This window comes from Curcuma longa, unplaced genomic scaffold (assembly GCF_044706935.1).
Source record: "Curcuma longa cultivar G26 ecotype Majalengka, Jawa Barat unplaced genomic scaffold, ITB_CL_G26_1.1 utg2646_np1212_2152390_RagTag, whole genome shotgun sequence".
In the NCBI taxonomy this organism is placed as follows: domain Eukaryota; kingdom Viridiplantae; phylum Streptophyta; class Magnoliopsida; order Zingiberales; family Zingiberaceae; genus Curcuma; species Curcuma longa.
Genome location: NW_027435599.1, coordinates 1,644,784 through 1,668,166, shown reverse-complemented (window position 1 = coordinate 1,668,166; position 23,383 = coordinate 1,644,784). Strand labels below are relative to the sequence as shown.

The 23,383-nt window shown below is 40.9% G+C and overlaps 6 protein-coding genes across 6 annotated transcripts; 5 read left to right on the top strand and 1 right to left on the bottom strand.

Annotated features, from left to right (window-relative positions):
- The first annotated feature begins 3,259 nt into the window (after nt 1-3,259).
- LOC141820040 (uncharacterized) lies at nt 3,260-4,532 on the top strand. The gene has a single exon (XM_074707321.1). It carries the CDS (start codon nt 3,370-3,372, stop codon nt 4,522-4,524), a length of 1,155 nt encoding a protein of 384 aa, XP_074563422.1. The 5' UTR covers nt 3,260-3,369; the 3' UTR covers nt 4,525-4,532.
- A 4,423-nt stretch (nt 4,533-8,955) lies between these two features.
- On the top strand, nt 8,956-10,855 carry LOC141820024 (protein ASPARTIC PROTEASE IN GUARD CELL 1-like). Its single transcript, XM_074707304.1, has 2 exons — nt 8,956-10,612; nt 10,725-10,855. The coding sequence occupies exon 1, from the start codon at nt 9,040-9,042 to the stop codon at nt 10,588-10,590; it is 1,551 nt and encodes a 516-aa protein (XP_074563405.1). The 5' UTR covers nt 8,956-9,039; the 3' UTR covers nt 10,591-10,612; nt 10,725-10,855.
- A 371-nt stretch (nt 10,856-11,226) lies between these two features.
- On the bottom strand, nt 11,227-11,754 carry LOC141819873 (lipid phosphate phosphatase 2-like). The gene is made up of 3 exons (XM_074707125.1): nt 11,536-11,754; nt 11,369-11,456; nt 11,227-11,312 (listed from the first exon to the last, which is right to left on the bottom strand). The coding sequence occupies exons 1-3, from the start codon at nt 11,752-11,754 to the stop codon at nt 11,227-11,229; spliced, it is 393 nt and encodes a 130-aa protein (XP_074563226.1).
- A 3,224-nt stretch (nt 11,755-14,978) lies between these two features.
- LOC141819866 (uncharacterized) lies at nt 14,979-15,555 on the top strand. The gene is made up of 3 exons (XM_074707120.1): nt 14,979-15,128; nt 15,209-15,277; nt 15,371-15,555. The coding sequence occupies exons 1-3, from the start codon at nt 15,024-15,026 to the stop codon at nt 15,467-15,469; spliced, it is 273 nt and encodes a 90-aa protein (XP_074563221.1). The 5' UTR covers nt 14,979-15,023; the 3' UTR covers nt 15,470-15,555.
- A 2,580-nt stretch (nt 15,556-18,135) lies between these two features.
- On the top strand, nt 18,136-20,693 carry LOC141820104 (exopolygalacturonase-like). The gene is made up of 5 exons (XM_074707384.1): nt 18,136-18,155; nt 19,335-19,413; nt 19,487-19,792; nt 19,865-20,383; nt 20,457-20,693. The coding sequence occupies exons 1-5, from the start codon at nt 18,136-18,138 to the stop codon at nt 20,691-20,693; spliced, it is 1,161 nt and encodes a 386-aa protein (XP_074563485.1).
- Nucleotides 20,694-21,340: 647 nt separating this feature from the next.
- LOC141819850 (protein IQ-DOMAIN 13-like) lies at nt 21,341-22,766 on the top strand. Its single transcript, XM_074707103.1, has 5 exons — nt 21,341-21,424; nt 21,495-21,704; nt 21,786-21,992; nt 22,076-22,210; nt 22,284-22,766. Exons 1-5 carry the CDS (start codon nt 21,341-21,343, stop codon nt 22,764-22,766), a joined length of 1,119 nt encoding a protein of 372 aa, XP_074563204.1.
- Nucleotides 22,767-23,383: the final 617 nt, after the last annotated feature.

Genomic DNA, 23,383 nt, shown 5'->3' with positions numbered 1-23,383 from the left:
AACTAATTTGCCGAATTAAAATTTCTCGCTCTCTTTTTTCTATTTCAACAATTCAACTTATATGAACATTTTAAATTTAGAATTCCTCATTTACTGAATATTTTTTTTTTAAAAATTTAATGATATTAATCCAATCAGCTCAATTCAAATGTAGTCTAAGGAGTTAGAGGTGAGCAAAAAGTGATAGATAACAAAATTAATTTAACATCGATGATTCAGTCCGTTTCTTTATTATTATTATATATTTTATTTTTAAAAATCAAATACTTAATATTATCAATTCAATTTATTTTATTTTTATACAAAAGTTTGATAGGTTCAATTAGATAAAAAAAAATTAATTTGTTATATTTCAATTTAAATGATTTAATTATTAACCGATTATTCACCTCAGTGGAGTTATCAATAAAGTAATATGGGCCCGTTGGAGGATTCATTATGTCGATAGAGGATAACTTAATACAATATTTATTGCTTAAGTTTTTAGTGAGCTGAGGAAGAGTGGGTTCCTTTGTCGGGGTGAAAAGTTGCTCGCTAAGGAATGAAAAGGCATAAGATGTCTCCCTTTTTGCTATGGATAAGTTACGAGGAAAAATTTTAGTTAGATTGTCTCATTTAATAACTCCCATTTGCAATGGGAAAAGACTATTTTTCATATAAATTTATTATTTTCTATTGGAATTTTCATATAAATTTATTATAAATTAACAAGTTAAACTTGATTAATAAACACAATGACAATTTATTAAAATGTATTTAGACTATTCTAAACAAGTTTACCCTATCGGACCAGCTCAATATTATTTAGACTATCAAAATTTATTTAGAGCTAGTAGGCACTCCATGCTTGTTTTTTTATTCCATCCATTAGTTTTAATTAATCTAATACTTAGCCTTTTGTTTAATCAACATTAATAACTCGATAAGCATCATTTTATATTATAATGTTATTGAAAATAACTATTTATCACACTAAAAAAAATCATCCTTAATATGAACTCTAATTTTAATATCAAATCCAATCGATCTGCACCAAGGCCAGATCAAATATAATTCAAATCCTACAATGCCAAATCTATCTTCTCTAACTTTGGATCCACCTTTATATACTATTTATGGCAAAAGCTGATATAGCGAACCAATTTCAGCGGATCCCTTCACTAGATCTCACAAGATCTATGGACTTAGTAATTTGGACAGGGCACGTACTTAATCGCACGCGGGGCAAAATATTTGCTGTCAGTTCTGGTCGGTACGTCGAGGCAACGTGTCGATCGATGAAGGGCGGGACCGCAGATGTCGTGTACGGTCAAATCTAGTGAGAATCTGACTACGAGATTCGCCACTGGGTGGGTCTGTCCTCTGCCGCCGTCGTTTTCAAGGTACGTAAGGCCTACCGCCGCGGCAGCCACACGCCGTTTACCAAAATTTAGATTTCATAAATACGCGTGACATTATCTACGTGGCATCATGTTTAGATTTAAAAGATCTGCTGTATGCAAATAAGATTTATTTTACTGAACCACCTAACTAAGTTTTAATATTACTAAATCATGAGAGTTGTTATGAAGAAGTAGAATTGTATAAAAATATTACTAAATCATGAATTTAATTTTTATAATACTCAAATTATGTATTATATTTTTAAATAATTTTAAATTATTTTAAATCAAAATAATATACTTTTGAAAACTTTTTAATATATCTATGTCTTTGAATTTGAATTTAATATTATAAATTAATATTATTAAATTTATAAAAATTTGATAAAATTTATTATAAAACTTAGGATAATGATATTCTCTAATCAATACCATTAATAAATTTTTAAGACTCCTTATTCAAAAATATTAAAAATTTTAAATAATATAAGTTTATCATCAATTTAAAATGAAACTGATTGATAGACCTAGAAAATTTCAAATTATTTCAAATAAAAAATAATATAATTTTAAAAATCTTTTTAATATATTTATGTCCTTAGATCTAAATTGTGATGTCATAAATTGAGAGTAATAAATTTTGAATGGGCAGAGTAAAAATTTAGTATTCTACTCTTAATTTAATCCACTGTTCTCAATTTATATTATTAAATTTAGATATGACATCATAATAAATTATGAAGGTTTTCAAAAATAAAATAATTTTAATTTCAAGTGATTTATAATTCTCTAAATTGATCAATCAATTTTGTTCGATCAAAGATGAGGAATATTTCAAAAATATAATACGTGATTTGAATATTATAAAAGTTAGATACTTGATTTTGACAAACAAAATGTCAAATAAGATATATAAGTTGCACCGGTCCATTTGCCAACAAAAAGCAGGTATTTCAAAGTTGAAATATCTATTTTAGTTGAAAATGGATATGTTTACAGGGGTTAGTGTAAATAGTGTGTGAATTTGGCAAGTGCTATTCAAGTGTAGTGGTCCGTTGTGAGGTGGATCAGATCAGGTCGAATCTTCAATTTCTTAGCTTGGCGCACCCTATTGACTCTTGTCAATAGAACAATTGACTTGTTGAGTTGGCGATGGCTTGTAATTGCCTCCTCAAACCTCACAAAAGCAAGTGAGGATTTTTGCAATCATGAGTGAGACTACTGTTTTCAGAATATAATTGAGTTAGTTTTTATGTGATAGATTTATTAAAATTGATAAAAATCAGATTTTGATGCTCTCTCAATATAATTAAATTAATTATTATATGATAGACTTATTAAAATGGATAAAATCAGATTTTCATTAAGTTGAAATAATATTATGTAATTATTAATTATAATTTTTTAATTTATATTATGGCGAATAAAATTGTATGAGATCGTTGAATAGCAAATTCGATGGCAGGTATTTCCTATCGTCAACCATCCATTCATTATTTTATAATAAATAAATAGATGAAATAAAAATATTGAATTCATCCTCCTTATCATTTGCACCGCTCGATCGGATGCCCCAAAACGGAAGGTTTCCGCCATTGCCAGGGTAGTTGGAGCTCGAAAGCCGTTTTGCTCAACGAGCGCGATGGAGGAAGAAAAGGGGAGTGAAATCCAAGAATATCGATAAAGCTGGGGAAAAGGAAGGTGGGATTGTGGAAAGTGGCGATGGTGGAGGGGCCATGGGCGGCCAGAAAGGTTCCAAAGCGGAGTGAGAGTGAAGGAGCAGAGATAAGCTCGCTTTTCGTCCGCCTACAAATACCCGCCTCCGCCGTCTCCTCCTCCCTCATCCGTAAGCCTCTTCCTCCGTGAGGGATCTCAAGCCACTCCAGCTTAAGAACCCTCTCTCGGAGTGGAGGCTTGCTGGTGAAAAAGAGAACAGAGCGGAGCAGCTCTCTGTTTTCTTCACAAAGTTTTTCTTGTAGAATCGAAGATGGCGGTAGCTGTGATTCAAACGCCCCTTCATCTCTCGGGGAAGTTCTTGCAGCAGGCGGTACAGGAACGCATTGGTGACGGAGATGATGGTCGGCGACCGGGGCAGATCAACGTTTGGAGTGGAATCGATAAGCCGGTGGCGGCGCCTTATGTTCACCCTTTGGTGAGGCGATCGTCGAGCTCGATGAGCTCGGAGAGCCTTCAGATATGCACGGAGAGCCTTGGGTCCGAGAACGGCTCCGACGACTTCGCCGACCGTGGCTATGGAAGAGTGGAGGTGGATGGGGAGGAAGAGAGGAAGGAGATTGAGTTCGCGGAACAGAAGGTGGAAGAAACAGAGGAGTCCCCGTCCACGCGCCGCCGGGGGACAGAGCTCGCTGCCGTGAACTACCTATGCTCGTCCGTCGGCAGGAGGTCGCCGCCGAGGTTGTTCCCGCCGCCTCTGACCTCCATCTCCCACCGCGACGGGCCGTGCCTCCACATGGTGAGCCACCGTCGCGACGGCCGCCTCGTGGTCGAGGCCGTTCCCGTGCCGTCGAGGAATTATCTCCACGCCAGCCGCAAGGGCGGACGCCTGCTTCTCTCCATTGTGGGAGCAATCGCAAACTACGGCGACCAAAATGAAGAAAAGAAAGCGACGGAAGTTGCTAATTCCGACAAAGAAGCGGAAGCCGAGGAGGGGGAAGAAGAGGCGCTGGCTGAAGAGGAGGACGAGGAGGAGGAAGAAGAGGAAGTCGAAGTGGTCGACCGGGGAACCATGGTGGAGGTCAAAGTTAGCACACAGCCGCAGCAACAGAGCACCGGCGCTGCCGCCAAGAAAATCCTCCGCTCGTCCCTCGTCATCAACAAGTTCGTGGGAGGAACACCGGAAAACAAAAGCTGCACTTATCCAATCCAACCAGAAAGCCTGCCTCTCCGGCCGACGACAGCCACCGCCGCAGCCGCGGCGGTGGCCGACTCCACCATAAGCGCCTCGAGCGAGCTGGAAAGCATGGTGGGGCCGGTGCCTGACCAAGCGCCGCCGGAAAGCTCGCTTCTGTTCACGTCCAAGCGTCGGAACCGAGAGGCGATGCTGCTCAGCATGCGTCGGTGCAGACAGTTCTGGCGGCCGCTCTTCTTCTGGGAGCCCTGTTCCATTGCCACCTCCTCTTGAGGTCATCAGCTGCTGCCTTCTATTTATTATTATTATTATTATTATTATTATTATTATCTACATCAACATTATATATTTATCTATATATTTATTTAAGTTTGATAATTAATATATTTATTAATATCGTTGAGATGGTATTTGGCGATTAAACAAGTAATTAGCGTTGATCAAGTAAGGGCACCAAAATGTAATTTGAAGGCCATGTGTGTTTTTACCATCATATATAATTAATTAATATGATTAAATATTAATGTGTTTTATTGTGAGTACGTTGAAGATAGATGGTTCCTAACCGATCGATTTTTCATTTTAACTATCTAAAATAGTTATTATCCATGATTCCAAATTATTGTTTTATGATTCATTATGCTTTAAAATTATTATTATTTAAAAATTATAAATTTATATTAAAAAATATAACGAAATACTTTTTTAAAAGTATTGCCATATTCTCAATGATTTTAAAGGAATATTTTAAATTTTAAAAGTATTGTCATCTTTTTGTGTATTCGGATTTATCATCAATAGAATATTCTCATTCTTATTCAAATTGATTTTTTTTTTAACCTTTACAAGATCGAGACTATCAACTTTATACTTTCATTGTAATTGAAATTTTGAATTCGAAAACTATCGACATTTTGAAATTGAGAGTAGGCTGTTACTTGTTGCTCAAACTACTTTAAATTCACAAACAATGACAATTTAGGTTATTTTTTTATCGTTAAATTAATTTTAAACAAAACAGTTTAATAATCTTAAAGACCTTAAATTTAACAAAATGTACCAAAAACAAATTTAAGGAATGTGACGTCTATATTTTGAGATGGATGTCTGACTTTGACTTTTCATAACCCTTAAAGCTTCATTATGGTGATAATTAAAACTTAATTTGTACCCGGGGCAATGGTGCAACGGTAGGACATCCGGATTGTGACTTAGTGACCCGTGGTTCGATTCCCAGCTACGACGTATTTGTAAGAATTTTCTTCCAAATGAGGAACGCAATCAAAGGATGTTGGGTATCTGTATTAGCCGCTGTATGCGCTTCCTGATTTACCCTGGTGGTCGGTGGGAAACTTCCATGGGACCGAACCGACCACCCCCAGAGATTGAGTCCATGAGACTAACTGGGATTTATCATCATTTTTTTTTTATGCTTGAAGCATCTTCCCCTGTCCTTAACATAATAAAGCCACCACTTTTGTACGAAAAGTTTCACCAAATTTACCTTAATGAAATTGTCACCGAATCAATGAGTTGACTTTGTTTTCATCACAAACTTTCTTTCAATTATTATTATACCTTAATGAAAGTAAACTATTTTTATTTTAATAATATTATAATAGATTTCATTAAAATTATTCAAATATGCTTAAAATCATTAAATAATTATCGTTAAAATTATTTTAATATTAATTAAAATTTTAAGAAAATAATTGACTAAAATTGCTTGGAATAATTTTTGTACAAATTAATTAAGTTGCCACGATAATATTAGAATTTTAGAGATATGAGATGATCTTTGATTTTTTTTATTTTCAAAATGGATATGTAGTGATAAAATACTTATGGGAGTAATAAAAAAAAAAATTAAAGTTCAAATCTCAAATAAAATAAATATTTTAAAGGTTGATTTATTAGTGCAGATCATAATTGTGAATGAAGGATTGTCGAAAGTGAATATGGCTCATTAAAATTTTTCTTTCTGTTTTAGAGTTAGAACACAGTAGAAATAAGGAGCACAACAAAAGAACATAAGTTATTTTAATTGGTTCAAAGTCCTTGAGATGGTTACTCCAAAGTCCACAATTTGATCGTGGATTATTTACGAATGAACAAATACTAACTTTCTCGTTTTTTTAAAAAAAAATCGGAGACAGAGAAAATCTCTTACAGATGAAAAGGTTCGATAACAATTTTACTGACCTTTTAGAATTGAATGCAAGAAGTACAAGAAATTAAACTTATTGACAACACAAGATTCGAAGTTGAGAGTAGGTTATCGGAGAGTAATTCGATGAGACGAGTTGCTTGAGCACGATGAGAGATTAAAGGATGTAAGTTAATGTCTTGAACCCTCTATTCGAGCCTTCTTTTATAGAATTTTATTGGTTGATTGATCCCTAGTTCAATTGACTATTCTCCTCGATAATGGGATTTGATTTATCGGTCGACTGAACGTCTTTCAATCGAATCTACAATGTTAGCTTTTCATCCTGATTACTTAACTGACTTGACTCTTTAAGTCACCAAAAACTGGGTTTTCCGATTGCCAAGTCTACTTTTATGTTATTATATGATCGTCACATCAGCAAAACGAAGTTTATCCTTGATCAAGTTTCTTGACATGTCAGTTACTTGAAGTCTATTCTCTACCATATCAACATCTTCATATTTATCCTCGTCCATATTAGATGTCACTCAACACAACAGACACTTCAACTGTCATGTCGGGTCACTATGACACCTTGACTTCCGGTCAGCCTAACTCTATCATTTGGTTATTTGAACCATGATAGTTAAATAACAATTATATATATATAAGTAATAGTGCAACGGTAAGACATCCGGGTTGTGACCTAGAAACCCACGGTTCGATCCCCAGCTACGGCGTATTTGCAAGAATTTTCTTCCAAATGGGGAACGCAATCAAAGGATGTTGGGCATCTGGATTGACTGTCGTATGCGCTTCACAATTTACCCTGGTGGTCGGTGGGACCGATCATGTGGGACCGGGCCGATCACCCCCAGTGATTGAGTCCATGAGACTGACTGGGATTGTAGAATAGAAGATTAAACTATTGATTCATATAAAATAATCAAAAAAATATTAATATAGCAAAAGCGCATAGTAATAAAAGATCGACAAGTTGATTAATAAACTATGCTATTCATAATGAACTAATAAAATAAAATTAATTTTATTTAATCATTCGCTAACAAAAAAAATTATACCTATATTTATTGAAGGAGTTATAATAATTAAATCTAAAACTATTTTTCAAAATAAAAAACGTAGCTAATAAAATAAAAAAAACAATATTATGCTTAAGAGCTAAAGAATTTAAATGAATTGCTTTTTGATTTTTCTAAACTCATTTATTACCGAAATAAAATTTTATCGAAAATAGGCAAACTGGAATTTAAAACTCTAAATGAACAAATTTGCTCGAAAATGTATAAATTTGGATACTTATCTTATTTTGGCCTTTGGAATGATTCCAACGTGTCAAAAGACATCTTCCACCGCATCAATAATGTAATAAACGGGTAATAGTTTTTACATGAGTATTAATAGATTTGGGATCGATTCTCAACGGATGCAGAATAACTCGTTAATTTTCTCAGTCTTGTAGACTCTAAAGTTTGGGACAGTATGGGCCCGCCAAAATGATAGTTTCACCTTTTACTATCAATAATGCAATACACAAAAAATAAAAATACTGAAAACTCTGTTTTGAAGCTTGTATTTGATTTTCTTGATGAAAAAATTAGAATAGGGGGGAACATTTATGGAATGATCTACCATGTCGAAACAATCTTAGTTACTCAATTCCCCTTTGGTCAAATGATAAGTTGGGCCATGAGCTTCGCTTTAGGCCCAATTGTAGCCCAAACATAAAAACATAGTTTTAGAGACCCTTCGAATCGTTTACTATGTCGTTCCACTTTGAATAACAAGTAGTTTCGCATCTAATGTGGGAGGGGATAAGCAAAAGAACTGCTATTCTTTGCATATGATATCACCTACACCACTATATTTATAAGCGTGAAATCATTTGCAAAACTTCTCCGTCATAATTAATTATAACTTCTCAATTTATCTCCTTATAGACGATCATAAAATTGACCGTGTGAGACTACCAGGATGATAGATTCTAGGAGTGAAATCACTTGCAAACACTGATACTACCCTAATATCAGTGTTTCCTTTGGTAAAAATCTACAGTAAATCTACGCTAGCCACGTGTCAGCCGGTCTAGTCATGTGTTATCATCCGTCGAAGAGACAACTTCACATGCTTAAAATTAGCCGTAGCGGCAGAATAATGGCCGATGGGCCCACACCGCATCTGCATTTCCGTAAACGCCAATTGAGGTCTCAACCGTTTGTTCGGCGTCTTATTTCGCGGCTCGTGGTCGTTTGCACCTTTACGACTTTTCTAGAAGCTATAACACAGCTCGGCCCTTTATCCCGGCTTCTTCTGTTGGTAACGCGACTCGTTAACTTGACCCGGTCCGGCGGTTAAAAGGGCCTCCGAGTAAAATTGGGTGGAGCCCATTTCCTCGAAGAGGACAATGATTAAGCCCATGCGTGGCCCATCCACGATGCGCCTTTCGAATCACCTCTTTGTAACGGATCCAGGAAACTCTTCTTCCCCAATCGCCTCCGCAACCGACGCCGGTACGGTGAATTTACCCCCTCCGTTTTCTTCAATTGCTTTAAATAACCGCCCGTCTCTCTGCTCCGGTGCTCCCCCACTCGGCCTCGCCCGTTGCCTCGAGTGCTCTCATGGCGGAGCATCGTGCTATAGCTCACCGCCTGCGTTTTCTGCTCTTTCTACTTGCGCTCTCGACTGGGCCGGCGGCGTGCCGTCACCACCCGCGGCGGAGCACCGGATCTCCGGAAACCGCCACGCTCGACGTCTCCGCCAGCCTCGCCCGAGCCCTCCACGCTGTCTCCTTCGTGCCTTCCGCCGGTTTTTTTCCAACCCGTAACCTCTCCGCCGCCACGGCGGAGGCGGCTGTCTTTCTCCCTCTCCATTCCCGCGATTTCCTTCCTTTCTCTAATGGCCAACGCCACCCCGACTACAAGGAACTCACACTCGCTCGCCTCCGCCGAGACGCCTCCCGCGTCCGTGCCGTCAACGCCCGCGCGGCCTTTGCTGTCGGCGGCGTCGCTGCTGCCGATCTGAAGCCCGTTGCGGAAGAGAAGTTTCTGCAGAGCACCGCGGCGGAGGCGATTGAAGGGCCCATCGTCTCCGGAACCAGCCTGGGTAGCGGCGAGTACTTCTCTCGGGTGGGCGTCGGTAGTCCGGCGAGGCCGCTGTACATGGTCCTCGACACCGGGAGCGACGTCAGTTGGATCCAGTGCGTCCCCTGCGCCGATTGCTACCAGCAGTCCGACCCCGTGTATGACCCCTCCGCCTCCACCTCCTTCGCCCCTCTTTCCTGCGGTTCGTCGCAATGCCGCGCCCTCGACATCTCCGCCTGCCGGAACTCCTCTTCGTCTCCCACCGGCGATGGAAGTTGTCTGTACCAGGTTAACTACGGCGATGGTTCGTACACTGTCGGGGACTTCATCACCGAGACGCTGACACTAGGGGGCTCGGACCCGGTCTCCGGCGTCGCCGTCGGATGCGGTCACGACAACGAGGGCCTTTTTGTCGGCGCGGCCGGGCTACTCGCTCTGGGCGGCGGACCACTGTCCTTCCCCTCCCAGATGTCGGCCCGCTCCTTCTCCTACTGCCTTGTAGATCGCGACTCCCCCGCATCCTCCACGCTCGACCTCAGCACTGCCGCGGCGGCGGCCCCCTCCAACGGATCTACCGCCGTGACCGCGCCGCTCCTCCGCAACCGCCGAGTCGAGACCTTCTACTACATCGGCCTGAGCGGGATCAGCGTCGGCGGGCAGATGCTGTCCATCCCTCCGTCCACCTTCGCGATGGACGGCCGCGGCGCCGGCGGAGTGATCGTTGACTCCGGCACAGCCGTCACTCGACTCCAGAGCTCCGCCTACCAGGCGCTGCGCGACGCATTCCGCGCCGGCACCTCCTCGCTTCCTCCCACATCCGGTTTCTCGCTGTTCGACACCTGCTACGACCTCTCCTCCCGGACGACCGTCCAGGTCCCGACGGTGTCCTTCCACTTCCCAGGCGGCCGGAACCTCCGCCTCCCGGCCAAAAACTACCTAATCCCGGTCGACGGCGCCGGCACCTACTGCCTGGCCTTCGCCCCCACCACCGCGCCGCTGTCCATCATCGGCAACGTGCAGCAGCAGGGGACACGTGTCAGCTTCGATCTGGACAACTCCCTAGTGGGCTTCACCCCCAACAGCTGCTGAAACCCTAACCAAGCCCAAGCGAGTACGTGTGCTACAACCTTTAATCACGTTCCCTTCATCAACGGTCGACAAGCGTCCGATTTGCCAGTCTGTCAAAACCTTTATTTTTCTCCTCCGCGCTTTACTTTGACCAGACCGCACAAGATAAAGCGAAAGCGGCAGCGGCAGCCTCCGTCGACTCGCCATAAAACGAGGCAGAAATTAATGCCTTCGGTGAGCGAAATGAATATCTAGACGAGTATTTTTATAATTCGCAGTTAGTTTCTGTGCGTGTGTTTATTGCAAGCGATCAATTGTGTGGCCGTTTAATTAATGTAGATATTAATTGCGTGCGTGGTGGCTGCCCCACTTGACTCCCACACGGATAACATACCCGTGTACCTCATGCAGTCGCCCGTGACCTTTTAATGCCTTGGAGAGTCTCCGCCCGCTTCCGGATATCGCGCAGCGTGAGCCAAGCCGTGATTGGAGCTAACATGTTTAACAGGCTCTGCCCGCAAACGACCCTAGAAATAAACCACATTTTTTTTAAAATTAGAAATCGATTTAGTGTCGAAAGGAGTGTGAAAAATTTTACAAGAAGCATGGCCACTGGGAAAGCTTTTGTGTCCGTCGTCGACTGACTTATTCGGCCCGTCAAAAGAAGTCGGGCCGAGGCCGGCCCACGGCGTCCTTGAGCCCATCAGTCACCACCCCCGTCGCCAGCACCGAATACAAAATGCCTACGGATAAATTGATTAGTTTGTTAATTTACTCACAAATGACTAAATTCATTTACCTAACACGGCGTGATGGAGATCGTAAACATCCCTTCTTCGCAAGTAAACAGCCAGGAACACCAGGCACGGCACCAAAACAGCAATAATCTGCTCATGAAATTTTAAAAAAAAATAGTTTATTTAAAAAATTAAAAATCCAAAAGGAAGGAGTAGTAGCATGTGTAACTGGAACGGCCCAGAAGGGAATAGTGGTGCGCTTGAGCGGGTACTTGAGGCCGGTCATCGTCTCGCGGCCGACGAACTGGTGGAACGGATCGATCTCGTATAATAGGAACTCGAGCCCGCCGAGCAGGAGGAGAATGGCCCAGTCGTGGAGGTGGAAGCGGGCGAGCTTGGCTCCGTGCGATGACACTGTGTGCCCAGGACCCAGCTCGACGTCAGCCATTTATTTTGCCTTCGAACTTCACCAAATTCGGTGGATGATGAAAGAAACTTGAAGACTGAGATGACTTTGTAAAATATCTACGTCAAGTTGTTCTTGTCTTGTATTGAAACTTTACAAGTGTTTGTGAGAGAGATCTCTACAGGTTGACATGGCCCATGCTAAAAAGAAGGTACGTGTCAGTAGTGTGTCAAACAGTTATCTCTTTGTACAAATATGCATATACAATAGCTTCATTTGTCTCATAAAGAATCATCATAAAAAAAAAATCAAATGAATTATTCAGTGAAGTCATAAATGTTTGTCTCAAGTCTTTCCCTTAGTCAATTTATCTTCAAAGGATTGAAACACATCCAGAAACTGTGTGTAGTCTCTACTGTTTCCTACTAAAATATATCTTATTAACAACGTTACTATGCCATGATGCTACATAAATGCTTGAAACACAGAGAAGAAACTATCATTGATGGTGACTTTTTTTCGTCTGCTCCGACTCCTCTTCTTTTATTTTTGGAGCGAAAATTTTGACCGTCTTTCAACATGCTTCCGATGGTCTACGAGTCAAAGCGTATCAATGGAGAGTCGGGCACAGTACCCCTAACGGTAAAGTTAATGTTGTGCTAAAAGACAACTCATGAAAACGCAAGAGAGAAAGAAATGCTCAAGAGAGATAGCAGAGAGATTGTTGGTGGAGAAGAGTTATCGATGCATACGATAAGAAAAATCATCATACCTTCATTAGCTCTTACATATAGTCGACGAAAAGAAATCTCCACATAAGATGTCACGCAAACCCTAGGTCAGCCACATAGATGACCACGAGATGCCGCCCACCATTGTAGGACCGTTAGATTGTATACCTGACATTATCGGTGGTTAGGATGCCAAGGCCGACAACTATTAGATTGTATACCCAACATTGTTGCGTCGTTGACTAGATGTCGCCTTGTGCCAGGTTATCGGAGGTTGACGTCGAGTGTTAGATTGGTTGAGTATCTGATTATCGAGTTTCTGAGTAAGTCTCCATGTATCATGTTTGGACGAACGCTGAATACTAGGGAGTGCAAGTCCCGAGTGACCTTTTTGAGCCAAGTAGGAAGGTCGAACATCAAGTAGGCAGAACCTCCCAACTACCTAGTCGGGACACCTACCGAGTTAGAAAATTGATTGCCCAACTACCGTGCCAAGCATTGAACATTAAGTAGGCAAAACCTCCCGACTACCTAGTCAACACCTACCGAGTTAGAAAATCGATTGTCCACCTATCGTGTTGAGCATCGAACATCAAGTAGGCAGAACCTCCTGACTGCTTAGTCAGAACACCTACCGAGTTAGAAAATCGATTGCCAAACTACCATGTCGAGCATCAAACACTCCCCAATGGTCCTGAATGCAATGAAATTTGAATGCTTCCCGAACTTAAATGGAAACCAAATGTTGAGTCAGCCTAGTCGCTCGACTGTCGAGTTGGCCGAGTTTGAGTGGACCGTCGAGTGATCGGGCTTGAAGACATAAAGTGCTTGCGAGGAGACTTCAAGTGCTCGAGAGTATGGACCTCGTGTGGCTTTCCCGACTTCGAATGGGACGTCGTTGGATGAAAGATGAGGGCTTGAGAAAGGAGTTGGCTAGTCGATTTGGTTTTTCGAGTGCTCGAGAAATGGTGCTCGTCGGTCAAGAGATTGAGGTTGAGTGTCCGGGGCAGGGGACTAGCTAGTGAAGAAATAAGGCCGAGTGCTCAAGAGTAACACCGAATAGCATTATATGTTCTTCCTCCAAGTCGAACTGAAGAACGGAATTAAATGAAGTCTGATAGAAATGCGGGGTCGAAGAGGATTGGCTCGGCAAGGATTCATCTACATGGGAAAGTTGCTAAATCGACTAAGTTAGGCCAAGCGGGAAAGAGGGGATGTCAAATCGTGTTGGGCTATGGGGCATTAGTTAACTTGGACGGGAACCTCATATCCCATCAATCATGTTCTCAAAAACACTTATTAGTTAGAATAATAATAATACTCCTAGGGCATACTTGAATTGGTACCCAAGTGGTAGATTTATATCAATGGGTAAGGATTCATGATTGCGATAAAAAACCATCTCACTTTTGGAGCCGCTCAGTACCTAATTTACCCCCATTCACCGTGAGATTGGTGATGAGAGACGCTTGACATGAGCGTTATTACATTTTTATAATAATAATAATAATAATAATGTCTTCATCCCATTAATTGAGATCAAATATACAAATCCTCCTACCTTATTGAGTTTAATTTTTTACTATATCATCATCTATAATTAAATAAATTTTATTATATTTTATTATTATTAACTAAGTATTTTTTTTCTCTATTTTTTTTATTAATTTGCATATTTATTATGCTCTTGTATCGCCTAAATAGAATATTAATTGTACATTCGAGTATATGTTTATATTATTTTAAATGTCTCTCTTGGTGTTGTTTTCTCTCAATAAATGCAATCTTAACTTTCTCTTATTTTTATTTTTTATCTCATTTATCCTCATATATTCTGACATCTACTTTAGCATATATTCATCTGTGTGATTCTCATTTTTTATTTGTATGCTCGTTTTATAATCTAATTTTTAATTTTATATAATATATCAAGTTTGATCGTTATTTTATAAAATCTGCTTTTAACCGTTAGAAGTTCCTCAAGATCACACAAAGAACATTTAATGCCCCCTTCATTTGTTGTCTTGTTTATCTGGTCATTTTAGATACTGATATTTTATTAAAAAAAATCATTTTGTCTTATTCTGTTTCTTATTATTTTAATTGCTAAATAAAAAAGTAGGAAGATAGTGTGGAAATGGATTAAGACAGACCAACCCCCTATTTTGTTAATGATATTGATGAACAAGTTCTAACCACCCCCACCTGAACAATTATATTTGGTACCTCTTGTAGCTGTACTAGCCCATGTGTATCAAATACACATTTATTCTTCTAAAATTCTGACATAACATATTTTTTCTCATTAAATTGATAAATCTAATTATGTCTGCCCTTAACCATAGCAATCAATCAATAATCAATGGTTTCTCCTATATTTCTTTAAAAAGATGCCAATTCCCTAACAGACAACAATTTTTTTTTACTGGTTGAATCTAACCCAATCCAACAACCTAATCCAAAGCAGGCAACTGTGTCCCACTTAAACTCGATAAATGAAGCAGAGCAGAGCAGAGCACTGCAATCTATTCAAGCTTCTGCTTCTGCTACTGCTATAATTATAAGAGATTTAGCTCCTCCATGGAGGTGACTGCAGCATCTTCTCATGGAGGCTCCCTTTTCAACGTGAAAGCTCATATGAAGAAGAAGAAAAAGAAGCAGCAGCAGCATCAGAAGAAGAAGAATGTACATTACAAACCAGTAATTACATTATTTGATCATTTAGTAGTTGTTTTTCTTTCCTTAGTTTATAACTGATTGAGTAGGCCATGGAGAGTACTGCAAGACTGGAGGAAATAATTAAGTATGTGCAGTCATTGCAGAATCAAGTTGGGGTAATCAAAACTAGACTCTTTGAGAATGAATATCATAACAAAATATTTTTGAGCTTTCCTTATAGATTTTCTTTTTCATATATCTCTGTGCAGCTTCTCTCCACGAGACTCGCTGCTGCTACTACAGGTTATGAAGGGCGCTTAGAAGACCTAATGGAAGCCATTACAGCAGCTTCTGTAATTCAACTTTAAAGCATGCATGTTGCATGCAAGTTGTGTAGTACGTATCATATCATATCGTGCATGCATTTATAAAAGAATGCATCTCCTTGTTTCTAGTTCATGTGAGCTCAGAAAGGAGTTGCAGTGTTGTTCTAGTTCTGCAAAGATTTCTTTTGTTGAATTATATTGTCCTACTCGGCTTGGATTTCTCCTTCATCAGCAAATCTTTTGGGCACCAGAATTAGACTCACTAACAGACATGGTGAGACTGACAATTCGATTTGAAAATGATGATTAAGTATGGATTAGTGATCCAAGATGGCAGGGAGCGAATGAGATGCACTGCTCCATGGTGTTTGCCACTGTAGAAACGTAGCTTTCCTGCATGGAAAAATGGTGTGGCAAGGACAACGTCTTGACTACAGACTTGTCCCATTGCATTAATCACGGATGCATAACTGTGAGAACAGGAAATGAAAGGGATTGCCATGATTAGGTTTTTGAGTAAGAACGGAAGGTTCAGATGCATCAGAAGATGTTCAGTGATTTCCTTGATGAAGACAAAAATTGCATGCGGATGGTAGGGGGCAAGCAGGATTGCTACAGCTCGGCATTCATTTCAGTAGGCCAATTGATTTGCTTTACATCAACACATTTGGTTGAATTAAGTTTTAGCAGCTGGAAACTAGTGCCAACTGCTTTTGTTTCCCTTTTCATTCTCCCACCAATCTAAGTTTTTGAATGACCCAGATTGTACCAATTCAAGCTACTGTTTAACCATTGAACCAATTGGTCGAGTCACTTGAGCTGAATTCAACCTGTTGGTGCATGTAGCCTTATAGCAAATCAGCCTGCTCATGTGACAGATTGGCTAGGGTGGTTCCTACATGGTAACTTGTGTACCTCAACACAACTTATACCGATGTATCTATACAAAATGTGCTGATAAAATGTCACATTGCACCTCAAGTGCGCTACATAGGGCAATGTCATGCTACCATGCGACAACCTAGCATCCTTAGTGTGTATCTCTCTGCAATGTGCTGGCACATGCCCATGTTCACTAATCAATTGGACAGCAACTTCGTGCCAAAGTGAGTTAAAGACTCCAATTGGACAGAAGAGTAGGCACAAAGAAACTGAATGCCAGCTTTTCTAGTTTTTTCTTCAACCCTCCTCTATCTTAAAGAACAGAGGGTAGAAATTCACGGTAAACAGAGAAGACTCAAGTCCTGACATTCTTGTCTACGAAGCTATTAATGCTGAAGTTGTTTAGGCACAAACTTGTAAGTCTCTTACAATTCAACAATTTTAGTCAAGTCATGAAGCCTTTGGAGTATCACTTAGCTAATCAACAAGAGCACAGAAACCATCAACAAATCCATTTACTACTTACAAGGTTAATTCATCTCTATAGAATGTGTGATTCAGGGTAAGTAAGGTATAATTCCTTTTTTCAAATCAAAAACAATCAAGAAAAGGAAGAAAAAGTTTGAAATCAAACCTTGCAGCAAGAAGGTCTACATCCAACAAATGAATCCATGCTGAAGCCGAAGTGATTTCGTTGGTGAATAGTCGTGCCATTCCAGTTAACTGAAGACATCACAAAAAGGATATTAATACTGCACTATTGAAGACAGTAACTTTCATAGCTTAGTTTAGCATGAGTGCAAACTTCTGGTATCCTTAATGTGTCTGGAGTCCATGACAGATGCAAAAGGTACACTATAGAGCTCCTAAGGCAATAAGGCACAAAGCTCGCCACCTACTTCTTCTAGTCTAAAATCCAATATAATGAGCAAGAGCATCAGATGCTGTTAAACATGCACTTTTCTTGCATGCTCTTACTCTATGAAATTGTATTCCTTAAGACTGCAAAATTGACTTACAAATGCAGAATTAGGAGCCACAACCATAAAAGTGCAAAAGGGAATAACAGAAGCTGTGCCCCTAGTGAAGGCACTGCTAGCAATCTGTGCACTTGTAAGGCCTAGTGTAAGGAAATATACAGTGTTTTTATGTTTTTTTTTCTTGAGCATGAGGAATTAATTATTCAGTTGCTGATTGGAAGTTGAGCTAAAATATATGGCATGTATTTTATCAGACTTGGTGGAGAAAGAAACAATTTTTAACTGAGAAAATTCAGTTTTGCCCCTCTCCCCCTTACTTTTTTTAATTAAGAGTTGTCATTTTACCCCATCTATTTTAAATTTTCATGTCAAAATGCCCCCACCTCTATCAAATAGGGGTGATTGTCCAAATTGTCCAAATGGCAGGATTCCATGGGCAGCGTTTGGACAATCACGTGCACTTCGCTTGGCGCAAAATCATTAGTGTTGATGGTAGAGGAGCATTCCAACATAAAAATTGAAACAAAATGGAGGAATATGGCAACTCTGAAATGATAGGGGTATTTCAAAAAAATAATAAAATTATGAAGGGTTAAATGATTTGTTTTTTCAATTTTACCAAAAAATATGAATGGAGCTAATTAATGAACCAAAAGTTAAAACCTTGCCTAACTCTACAACATAATAACTCAAATCAAATTAATGTAAGCAGTTGATTAATGAACCAAATGAATATTTGAAATTGGGTATTTTCCAAAATATCCCCAAGGTTTAACATTTTCTCAAAACACCCTAAGGTTTCCTCAATGTCGAAACTCTCTCCAATATCACTATTTTGTTGTCGAAATGCCCCTCTCCCCTAACAAGTGAGTGATTTTGATGATAACCTAGAAGAGTAAAATATACATTTGGAGAGGGGCACTTTGATAGCAAATGCTGATAACAGGTGAGTTTTGATAATTTCCCTTAAAAATTATATTTTTAGGCAAACAACACTAGCTCGAGTTGACAAGACTAAAATCGTCGATGCCCTAATTACCAACTAACAACAAACGAGGGTTAGGGATTTACAACCAGCAGACAGCCGAGACGCTGTTCTCTTGGGGCTGTACTGGATTCTGGATCCCCCAATGAAGCACCATCGACCTTGACGCCCGATGCGAAGAACTACACCTCCGAGTAAAACAACCCTCCGCCAATGTAACAGGAACGAAAAGCTAACCCCGAACCTATGAATCAGAAACCTATATCAAGTATTCGGATCTGTGGCTGGGAAGATGATACCTTACCGAAAGAAGGTGAGTATGAAGGGAGGAGGTGAAAGAGGAAGAGGGCGCCCCGATGGACATTTCCAGTCCTCTGCGGAAAGCAGGAGCACAATGAAGACATGGAAGCGAGTTCCGGCATCTCTTATTACATGTGAAGGGCTTGGCCGGCCGGCGGAAGCAGACGTATTTGATACGAAAGAATTGGGCGCCGTTTGAACATCTTAATTATAAAAATAAATAAATTATGAATAAAATATTATTTGAATAATTTAAAAAATACTTTTTTAACGATTTTTTTCTACCAAAAGAATTTAAAACTTGATAATCGTTTTTTGTATAAAAAATAATAAATGTTATCCACTCTACGTATTTGGAGAATTAACAAAATATAAAATGTGCTAAATTAATTTAATCATGGAAATGTATTGGGGTTAGATTGTCGATAGTAGTGAGTACGTGATAAAAAAAGACTAAGTTGATATATTTAAATGCCTATTATTGGTCCTTACACAATGATTAACGATTACCGACTATGAAATCTCTTTCTCCATTAAAAATTGAAAATAGACGACAATCAAGGAAACTATATACTAAATAAGGATTCGATCTCCATTGACCACAAACATGGAAAGAGAATTCACACAGTATATATATAGAGATCGAGAAAGAATTGAAACAACAACAGCAATATCTATTAGTTGCAAAGTCCCAAAGAAAAATGGGTTTACATTACAAGATCTTTGAATTTACCTTATTATTCTCGATTTGTTACATTAGATGTGCTGCTCAATCAAACGGTGTGTACAATGTGAAGGATTATGGAGCGATAGGAAATGGCCAAAACGATGACACAAAGGTACGTGAGCATGATTTCGTGTAAACTTATTTGAAAACATACTAAATCGTCTTCGTATGATCAATCTCATCAGGCTTTCCAATCGGCATGGAATGCCACGTGTTCGGCGAAAGGGTGGCCGACGATGCTAGTCCCAGAGGGATCTTACGCAGTCGGTCCTCTGACCTTCAAAGGGCCTTGCAAGGGTGTTACGAGGGTCGATATGAGAGGACAACTTCTTGCATCGACTGACCTAAATGCTTACACAAACAATTGGATTGATTTCCAATACATAGACGGACTCGTCATATACGGAGGTGGAATATTCAACGGGCAAGGAGCTTCGGCATGGCCTCACAATGAATGCCCTAAGAAATGGAGTTGCAAGCTCCTTCCCATGGTATACAAATTTGTTATTATATAGAATTCTTTTACTAATTAATTATTTTGTTTTTGGCCTTGCAATTTGCAGTCGTTGGTGTTTAGTTTCGTCACGAATGCAGTTGTTAAAAACATTTCTTCGGTCGATAGCAAACTCTTCCACATGCATGTGTTTCAATGCAAGAATTTGGAGTTCCAGTCCTTGAAGATTACTGCTCCGGGGGATAGCCCTAACACGGACGGCATCCACATTGCTGACTCCACCAATATCACCGTTGCGAATGCGATCATCGGCACCGGCGACGATTGTGTTTCCATCGGACCAGGAAACACCAATTTAACAATCTTGAATGTGCTCTGCGGTCCTGGCCACGGCATCAGCGTTGGAAGTCTCGGCAAGCACGCGACTGAAAAAGACGTGGTTGGCTTGACGGTTAGAAATTGCGCTTTCAATGGCACCAGCAATGGATTAAGGATCAAGACATGGAAATCTTCTCCGGTTCCGTTGAAGGCCGCTCACTTCGTCTACGAGAACATCGTCATGAACAACGTATACAACCCCATCATCATAGACCAGGAGTATTGTCCCTATGTCTCGTGTGTTGAAAAGGTAAATCATCGATCGTACGTAGACTGAGATTACTAATACAAGGATATCTATCGATAATATGTGCTTGTTGTAGGATCCATCTCGTGTCCAGATTTTCGATATCAAGTTCACAAATGTGAGGGGATCTGCTTCCTCGAGAGACGCCATAAAGTTTGTATGCAGTAGCACGGTTCCTTGTGCAGGTGTGGAGTTAAACGACATCGACCTGCATTTCATCGGCGATGGAAGAGGGAACGCGACTGCGACGTCAACGTGCGTTAATATTCAGGGAAGATCAAATGGCAACGTGAAGCCTAAGTCATGCATTTAATTTAATTCGAGCATAAAATCGGCATTCTCCGCATTTTATATTTATTTATGGTAACTTAAGCATTTAGCATTCATTCCGAGTTTGCATCCAGTTCAATTTTGTCGATTGTACTTTGTTGATAATAATGAAAGTGATATTGGATTTAATCTTTACTTGCATGTTATTTTGTAATATAAGATTTTATAAAATCGTTACCAACAAATCTGTTATAATGAAGAATTTGACGAATCTAAGTGTTCGTAAACTAACCATACTTAGTCTAATCCGACACGATTTGGAAAAGATAACCACCCTACTTTAGAGTAGCTTATAAGCAACTATCTATCCACTTTCCAATTTGTTGGCCACTCTCTAGCTAAGAGTTGTTGAGCCCAACTGTAAACCATTCAAATCAAATCAAAAAAAAAAAAAACACTCTTTTAAACATTGAAGAAAAAGAATCCAACTTAGATCTGCTTTGATTCATCAGATACCAACCACCAGCCCACTGTTGCAATCTTCACAAGGCTTTCTGCTGAAGCAAAGTTGAATTGAGCTTGGGGAATGGAGTGAGAAAGTGACCACCACCATCCTCTTCCTCATCATCAATCCAAACGGGCTTGTTATAAAAAGTATTGAAGCTCTTTTCCGCTAGTGATGACGAGGAGATGGGCAAGAAGGGGAGGTGGTTTTCAGCGATCAAAAGAGCCTTCACTGCAAGCTCCAAGGAAGAGGCTCCTGATCCTCCTCGAGTAAGTCGAACTACTAAACTACTCTGACATGGAGGCAGATTTCATGGTAGTTGACTAAGATTATTTGCAGGGCCAGAGGGTGAAGAAAAGATGGGGTTTTGGGATGTCGAAGCACGGCGGCCAAATCAGTTCCTTCATTCATGGAGAACCGAGCAGCATTGAGAAGATACTCGAAGATGCAGAAGGTGAATGGCGCCGTCAGAGAGTTCAGACAATGATCGAGCTCGACCATGCCCGCGTTTCAGCAATCATGATTCAAGCGGCGTACAGAGGTTACAGGGTAACGATTAATATGAATGTGCTTTGTTCAGGAATGAAACTGTGAGGAGAATGGAACTGAATGGTCGTTCTCGTGAGGCAGGCGAGGCGGAGGTACAAGGCGCTGAGGGGGATGATGAGGCTTCAGAGGGTGGTGAGGGGGCAGGAGGTGAAGCGGCAGATGGCGAACACCATGCGCCACATGCAGAGGCTCGTCCGGGTGCAGTCGCAGGTGCACGCGTGGAGGTCGCGCATGGCGGAGAGCAGACGCCTTCAGCTTCTCCACGCGGAAAGAAACCTTCCTCGCCAGGTGATTTCTGTTCTAAAGATTGAATCTTGTGCGAGGTTTTCTTTTAGGATTTCTTATCCCAAAGTCGCAAATGTATGTTCCAGGAGGAAGCAGTAGGCGGCCGTGGCGGATGGGACGACAGCTTGCTGGCGAAAGAGCAGCTGGAGGCGAGGATGCGAAGGAAGGTGGAGGCTGTCGCGAAGAGGGAACGAGCGCTGGCCTACGCTTACTCCGACCATGTACAACAAATTATTGTTGAGCTAGATTTAGGGAAATCTGTAAAGATTTAAGAACTTGCTTGCTTTGTCGCAGCTGCTGGAGGCGACTCACGAGTCGACCGAGGCCACGCTGACTGGGGCGGCGCCGTGGTGGTGGAGGACGTGGCTCGAGCGACAAGCACCGCCCTCGGAACCACCGGCGGCGGGCGCACCGCCGCAGCGGCGCCACTCGCGGCCGAAGCCGGCGGAGGCGGACGTGGCCAGCCTCACGAGTTGCCCGCCCTTCGCCACCCCAAACTACATGGCTCCAACTGCGTCGGCCAAGGCCAAGGCGAGGGCGGCCCCGAGCCCGCAGCAGGAGCCCAGGAAGAAGAGGTTCTCGTTTGGGCTGAGCCAGAGCATCAGCTCTCTGTTCTCCAGCAAGGAAGCCGCCGCCGCCGGCGGCGGCGGCGGAACAGAGAGGAGCGGAGGAAGACAGTGGAGGCACAGGCCGACGCGCTCCGTGGGCAGCGTGAGCATGGACTCCGCCATGTCGACGCCTGTGGGAGCTGTCGCGAGGAGGGGCTTCGTCAAGTAGATTGGCTCGCTGATTAACAATTGAAATGCACTGACGTTTTTTTAATATAGGAATTTGTGGCTTGGGGTCAATTAATCCGAAGACAAGCGATCTTCCCTAGTTCGTCCAACGCTTATAATTAGGATTCATGCTTAATTAATTTTTTAACATTCTTATTTGCCGAGAGTGGGTTTATATGCTTGATCAGCATGTTACAACTTTTTCATTGTACAACTCTTTAAGGAAAAATGATGTTAACATCTTTAAATTTTTTTTTATAGAATTCAATTGTATAAATCCTAAATAATTTTTCTCTTGATTTATTTATTAAATAAATTAGGAATACAGACGTTAACACATTTAGAAGTCAATTGTTCTCTAAAAATCCCTATTTAAAAATTTCAAGATTAGTAGAATAAAATTAGAATATGTGAATTATAAAATAATAGAAGTTAGCCCCTAAAAAATGAACCGATCAGAGCCGGACACCGGCCCGGTTTGACACCTCTATGTGTGCACGATAACTTCGAGTGAAATGGCGAGCACGCGACCGTTGAAGCGCTGCTCGACACGGGTCTCGCTATTATTCCTTTATAGCGCGCTCGATTCGTTGCTGGGGTGCATGCAAGAGACTCCTT